Source organism: Dipodomys ordii, unplaced genomic scaffold, assembly GCF_000151885.1.
Source record: "Dipodomys ordii isolate 6190 unplaced genomic scaffold, Dord_2.0 Scaffold28, whole genome shotgun sequence".
Taxonomy (NCBI): domain Eukaryota; kingdom Metazoa; phylum Chordata; class Mammalia; order Rodentia; family Heteromyidae; genus Dipodomys; species Dipodomys ordii.
In genome coordinates, this window is record NW_012267244.1 from 15,718,526 (window position 1) to 15,725,967 (window position 7,442).

At 38.9% G+C, this 7,442-nt stretch overlaps 1 protein-coding gene across 1 annotated transcript in view; it reads left to right on the top strand.

The window, feature by feature from the left end:
* Window positions 1–7,442, top strand: part of Bdp1 (B double prime 1, subunit of RNA polymerase III transcription initiation factor IIIB) — a 110,846-nt gene that overhangs the window by 78,561 nt on the left and 24,843 nt on the right. Inside the window, exons 25-28 of the mRNA XM_013015828.1 lie at window positions 675–711; window positions 1,723–1,815; window positions 4,165–4,378; window positions 5,301–5,461. Of these exons, the coding sequence (XP_012871282.1) occupies window positions 675–711; window positions 1,723–1,815; window positions 4,165–4,378; window positions 5,301–5,461 (505 nt within the window). The remainder of the gene's footprint in view (window positions 1–674; window positions 712–1,722; window positions 1,816–4,164; window positions 4,379–5,300; window positions 5,462–7,442) is intronic.

Here is a 7,442-nt window from a genome sequence, read left to right on the forward strand (position 1 = left end):
TTTCCTCCCTAGTCCTGGGCTTGAACTCAGGGCCTGGGTACTGTCCCTGAGCTGCTTTTGCTCATGGCACCACTTCTGGCCTTTTCTGTTTATATTGTACTGAGGAATTGAACTGGCCTTTTCTGTTTATATTGTACTGAGGAATCGAACCCAGGGCTTCATGTATGTTAGGCAAGCACTCCACTACTAAGACATATTCCCAGCCTAAATGTTTTATATTGAAGATTATTTTTGCCAGTATCACTGGGGAGCTGATAAATGAACTCTGTAGACATTGATTCTGTTACTTTTTCATTTATTAAAATTAATTTTGCTTTCTTTCACGTAGTATAAAAATTGGGATAATCTTCAAACTATTTCTGTTATGTACAAGTAGATTTGACTGTAGTTGAGGGGCTGAAAGTGAAGAAATGTGGTTAGATGTACATAGTGAAAAAGTGTGGTTAGAGGTACATAGCAAGTGCTTAGCAGTAAAATTTGCAATGGAGAAAAGGCAAAACCAGAGCTAGATTCAAAAAAATTTATCTCTTATTTCTGGAATTTTATGAATCATTACAAATCAAGAAAAAAAATTCCATTGTGGTAAGTGAAACTATGGAAGAACTATATAATGCAGTCTTTTGAGAACAGTGTTTGGAAGAAACAGATGTTACTCTTATCTTTTCCTCTTTTAGGAAATGACCTCTGGAGAACAAGCTCCAAGTGTAGCAGGTAATTGTTATCAGTCTGCTAATCTGTTATCATTCTTGTTTGTATTAGCACAGTTATTTACTGTAGTGGGTATGGAGGATGTTTCTTAGGGAGCTGAACAAGAAGATTCTAGTGCTAAGTATGTTATCTGCTTGAGAAGTTAGATTCTTAGATGTAACTATGGAAGATGATTTGAGTTTTAAGTGTTAAATAAAAAACTAGAGATTGTCTCTGGGTTTGTATACCTGAGAACGTTTTTTGTTGAAGACATTTTTAATGGAAAGAAAGTACTGTCATCAAGTAAAAGCCAATATATGAGCCTGGGTGCTAGTGTCTCATGCATGCAATCCTAACTAGTCAGGAGGCTAAAATCTGAGGATCAAGGTTCAAAGCCAGCACAGACAAGGAAGTCTGTAAGACTCTTATCTCCAGCTAATCACTAAAAAGCCCAAAGTAGAGCTGTGGCTCACTAGGTAGAGCACTAGCCTTGAGCAAAAAAGCTCAGGGGCAGTGTCTAGGCCCTGAGTTCAAACCTAGGACCTGCATTCTAACCCCCACCCCCTCATACAAAAGCCAATAAATGATGCTTAAAAAAAATCTGCAGTCTATAATCTAAAATCTGTAGTCTATAATCTTTAGTCTGTAACCATATGAGTAAGGAATAGTGGTATAGAGGATTTTGGAACACATCACCTGAAGATAAACACCTGAGTGAAAAAAAAAAAAACTGTTTGAAGGAACCAGTGGCTCATGCCTGAGCTCATGCTCAATTACTCAGGAGGCTGTGACCTGACCTGAGGTAGACAAATCTGAAAAGCTCTCCAACAAACCAGTAAAAGGCTGGAAATAGAAATGTGGCGTGAGTGTATAGAGCACCAGCCTTGAACAAAGAAGCCAGGCAAGAGCACAAGGCCCTGAGTTCAGGCTCTAGCACTGGTGCGTGCATGTGTGCACACACCATGCACACACAACTCTCTGTTTTAAGTAAATAGATTTCTAGACTTATTGTTGTTTATTGCTTGTTTCCTCAAGATCCCAGCGATGGAAGCACCGAAGCTGCCATAACTTTGCTGACAATGGGAGATATAGTCCTGCAGTCAGAAATCAGTACTGACCAGGGTGATGGTAAGAGTGGAAAAGGAATCTGAATCCTCTTCAGATCTGTCTGCTAAGAACTTACATCCACATTGGGAGTGAACAGCCCCTTACATTTGAAACTTACATTCCTTTTCTTAGAAACATTTGCCAGGTGCTCATGGCTCATGCCTGTAATCCTGGCTTCCCCAGAGGCTGAGATCTGAGGATTGCAGTTCAAAGCCAGCCCTGGCAGGAAAGTCTGTGAAACTCTTATCTCCAACAAAACCACCAGAATACCAGAAGTAGTGCTGTGGCTCAAGTGGTACAATGCTAGCCTTGAGCTGAAGAGCACAGGGACAGAGTTTAAGTCCCACTACTGACAAAAAAACAAACAAAACAAAAAACATAATATTTGTATATCGATCCAAGCACTATCTTATTTATCCTGTTAGATATGCTAGCCATTTAAGATCGTGTATTTGGTTAACCAAGCAAAGTATTTCTTTATGGAAGTTATTTTTTTATCATTATAAACATTGTTTATAATGTTTATATATTTCTCTTCAATAGAGGATTTGCTGCTTAAAGTGGCAAATTTTCTCCTATGTAATAATATTTTTGACATTGAGATAATTTTAACTGTTCTAATAGTTTGGAGAATGCCAAAACATAGGCCAGCTTATTTTTATTTATTTATTTATTTTGATGCCAGTATTAGGACTTGAGTTCAGAGCCTTGAGCTCTCCATTGTCTTTCTTTTTCATGTCTGGTTCTCTACAACTTGAGCTACACTTTTAGTCTAGCATTTTTCTGGTTAATTGGAAATAGAGTCTCAGACTTTTTTGTCCAGGCTGGCTTTAAACTGTGATCCTCTGATCTATTTCATGAGTAGGTAAGATTTTAGGTATGAGCCACTGGCACTGAACTTGCTGATGAGAGGTTTGAACTCAGGGGTTCTTAGTAAGTTGACACTTTACCACTTGATCTATGCCTTCAGTGATTTTTAGTATGTTAGGCTGAACTTAGAAGCTGTGGTCTTTACTATTCCTTTATGTATAACTACATGAAATAACTGTTCACATTTTTTTGTTGATGTTGTTGTTGTTGGTCATGGGGGGTGAACTCTGGGTCTCTGAGCTGTCTTCAGCTCAAGGCTAGTGCTCTACCACTTGAGCCACAGTACCACTTCTGGTTTTCTGCAGTTAATTGTAGGTAAGAGTCTCATAGATTTTCCTGCCCGGGCTGGCTTTGAACTGTGATCCTCAGATCTTAGCCTCTTGAATAGCTAGATTTACAGGTGCCTTTTTGTTTGTTTTTTACTGGACCTGAGGTTGGAGTTCAGGCCTCAGGACCAGCATTAAAAAGGGGGGAGAGGGGAGGAAGAAGGGAGGATCTGGCTAATTTCTCACCTGGGCTGACCTTGAACCTCAATCCTCCTGATTTCTACAGCATTACCTAGGAATATAGGCATGTGCATTAATGCCCTTCCTTTATTCATTTTTAGAACCATTATTTTATGTCCCACACAGCTAAGACAGACTCTACTGTAAGACTCTGCCACTAAGAAAGAATTTTTTTTGGGGGGGGTAGGATGTTGTCCCTGAGCTTTTATGCTCAATTGTAATGCACTACCAATTGAGCCATAGCTCTACTTTCTGCTTTTTTTTTTTTTTTTTTTTTGTAGTTTAGTGGAGATAAGAGTCTCACAGACTTTTCCTGCCCAGGCTGGCTGTGATCCTTATATTTCATCTTCTTGAGTAGCTAGGATTATAGGCATGTGCCACCAGCACATGGCTACAAATCAGAAACTTTTTTTGGATAAATATAGGGTTATAAGCCTAAAAGTCTAACAACTAAACATCAAGTTAGTCAGTAAAACAATTATCAAGAACCTGGGCACTGGTGCTCAAACTCAGGCAGTACCTCTGAGTTGTTTCTTTATTCAAGGTTAATGCTCTACCACTTTGAGCCACAGCTCACTTATGGTTTGCTGGTGGTTAATTGGACATGAGTCTCATAGACTTTCCTCCCAGGCTGTCTTTGAATGGTAAACCTCAGATTTCAGCCTCCTGAGTAGCTGGGATTATAGTTTGAGCACCAGCCTTGAGTTCAAACCACAGTATTATCTCACATACCCCAAAGTCCAATCTGTTTTGAAATTATTGAAAGTAACAAAAGACTATTACTTTAGATAGCATACAGTTTTCATTATGACCCTATTACAGATCAAATCTCATTTATGAAATATTTAATCATGAATTTAGAATGTAGAGCTAAAGAGAGCTAACTTTAGTTAAATAATAATGTAGAATTTGACAATTACTGAATTTTGAAGAGTATTCAGGTACTGATTCATATTGGGTTCATTTTTAATTTTCTTTTTCTTTTTTTGTGCAGTAGGTGTGTGCATATTTCATTCAGAGGATGGGAGTCATATTCCTTTTAGCACAGAAAATGTAAATCACAAGCCCGTTGATGAATATCAAGAATTTAATTCACTTATCACAAGTGCATCTACTGCATCATTGGAAGACAGGATTGTGTCAGAGGAACGGACTATTGGAGAAAAAGTTGATTTAATGGAAGAAATAAAGGAAACTACACCAACCAGGTTTATTACTTTAGTATTCAATTAAGTAGTCAATGCTGATCTCTTACACATTTAATTAACGTTTGTCTGATCTAGGTATCACTGGTCTTGGTGTATCTTTGAAAAAGTTGATCTATAGAAATTGAATCTGTTTTATGAATATTGTCTAGATTTTTTCCCTAATACCTCTAGTAAGTTTAGTATTTTATAACTTCAGCATTAAGAAATGAGTATTTACTGTATCTGTAATCTAGTACTTGGGATCCTGGAGTAGAAGGATTGATAGTTTGAGTCTCTGCTTAAGGAATCTGTTTTTGGTTTTGTTTTGTTTTATACCTGCTATCCTAGATATTTAGGAGGCTGCGATCTGAGACCATTGTTTGAAGTCAGCCTAGGCAAGAAAGTGCATGGGATTCTTACCTCCAATTGACCTCTAAAAAGTTGAAAGTAGACCTGTGGCTTAAATGGTAGAGCACTGTTATTGAGTGAAAATGCTAAGGGACACCTTTCATGCCCTGAATTCAAGCCTCAATATAGGCACAAAAAGTAAATCTAAATTAAATAAATAGACACCATCTATATATAATGTGGTACTTAATAGATGGTGCATTGACTGCTCTGGTGCTGGACAGAATGTGGCAATATAAGAAAGCAAGGGGCTGGCTACTGGTGGCTCACACCTGTAATCCTAGCTACTCAGGGTGCTGAGATCTGAGGATCGTGGTTCAAAGCCAGCCCGGGCAGGAGAGACCGTGAGACTCCTATCTCCAATAAACCACCAGAAAACCGGAAGTGGCGCTGCAGCTCAAGTGGTAGAGTGCTCGCCTTGAGCTGAAGAGCTGAGGGACAGCGCCCAGGCCCAGACCCCATGGCCGACCAAAAAAAAAGGAAGCAAGGGAATGCTTACATAATTGATCAATTTCTTTTATTTCTTTACTCCCAGAAATGCAGTTTCTCAAGGGACCAGCAATTTAAGAATGAGGAGTAGATTTGTGAAGCCGAAGTCAAATTTTGAGAAAATTTCAGACACCAGCATGTTTGATGCTCATAAAGAAGTTTCCAATTTTTGTATAGCTAAAGGGGAAGAAAAACAAAGTCAAAGAGGTAAATTTTATTGTTCTTATAAATTGTAAAATTACATTGACCTAAAAAAATAACATTAGCATTTCAAAGGAATATTCAGTGGAACATTCTGTATAAAATTTTTAAAGATTACAAAAAGGTAAAATGATCTATAAAAGAAATATCCATAAATCTAACTGGTTTTAGTCATTGATACTGTTTTGCTTGCTGTATTTGCCCTATCAGTGTCTGTATGTGTATGTATATATCCTTGAGCAAGCATCTGTTAGAAAGGTATATTACATGAGGGTTGGGTGAGGTGGTAGATGCCTATACAGTCCTGCCTACTCTAGAGTAGAATAATGATTGTGTGTTTTAAGTTAGCTGTGACAAAAGTTAGACCTCAACTCTAAACAAGCTGGATGTAGTGGTTTACACTAGTAACCCAATTATCAGGAGGCCATAACAAGAGGATTGGGGACTGAGCCTAGCTTGAGCAAAAGCTAGATATCTCTCTAAAAACAAACTAAAACAAAGGGATGGGAGACTATAGCTCAAGTGGTAGAGCACATGTCTTACAAGCTGGAAATCCTAAATTCCAACCCCAGTATTTCCAGATGTAGGGGAATGTGTGAATGATGTAATACTGCATATGACCAAACTTAAATAGTACCTAAAAGGCTGGGTGCTGGTGGCTCATACTGTAATGTTAGCTACTCCAGAGGCTAGATCTGAGGATTATGGTTCAAAGCCAGCCCAGGCAGGAAATTCCATGAGACTCTTATCTCCAGTTAACCACCAGAAAACTGGAGGTTTCACTGTGGCACAAGTGGTAGAGCACTAGCCTTGAGCTGAAGAGCTCAGGACAGGGTCCAGGCCTAGAGTTCAAGCCCCATGACCGACCAAAAAAAAAAAAAAGACAAAAAAAAAATAAGGCATTTCTAACAGGAAAGTACCCAAAAGGAATGAAATTAAAAACAAACCTCTTTCTTAGGTCCTGGCTTACAAGTCTTACTTCTAGTGGTGAAGTGCTCTTAGACTTTATTATGGACTTCCAGAAATGTTTTTAGACACTTGTAATCATCTAAATGGTGTCTGTATTTATTCCTATGTGTGTTACCATATATGAATAATGTGTATATTTTTAGAAGAACAAATCTGTATGTATACCATATCATACTGCTAAACATTTAAAAATAGCTTTGTAATGATAAAGCAAAGTGATTATAGTTAATTATGGTCTATTATATTATTAAAAATGTAAAGGGAAGCTAATTGTCTTGATGCTCATCCCTGAAACCTCTGCTATTTGGGAGTTTGAGACCAGGAGGATTGAGTTTGAGGTCAGCTCAGACAAAAAGCTACAGAGAACTAGGTTGTTTGTTTTGTGTATGTGTGTGTGTGCACACTGCTACTGAGACAACTCTTGCTTTTTCCCTCAAGTCTGGTATTCTACCAGTTGAGACACAGCTTCACTCCCAGCTTTGTGTTGGGTAATTGGAGATAAGATTCTCATAGACTTCTCCATAGGCTGCTTTTGAACTGTGATCCTCAGATCTCAGGCTCATAAATAGCTAGGATTACAGGCATGATGGGCCACCATCACCTTCAGATGAACCTATGTTAAAAAGTTGGGTCTGTGTTACATTCCTGTGTTCTCAGCTATCTGGAGGAAGGAGGATCCTAGACCATCTTCAACAAAAATAACTATGTATGCTGGGTGCTGGTGGCTCATGCCTGTAATCCTAGCTACTCAGGATGCTGAGATCTGAGGATTGTGGTTCGAAGCCAGCCTGGGCAGGAAAGTCTGTGAGACTCTTTATTTTTAGTTAACTAACAGAAAACTGGAAATGGTGCTGTGGCTCAAAGTAATAGAGCATTAGCCTTGAGCAGAAAAAGCTCAGGGAGCTGGGCGCTGGTGGCTCAAGCCTGTAATCCTAGCTACTCAGGAGGCTGAGATCTGAGGATCGAGGTTCAAAGCCAGCCCGGGCAGGAGAGACCGTGAGACTCCTATCTCCAATAA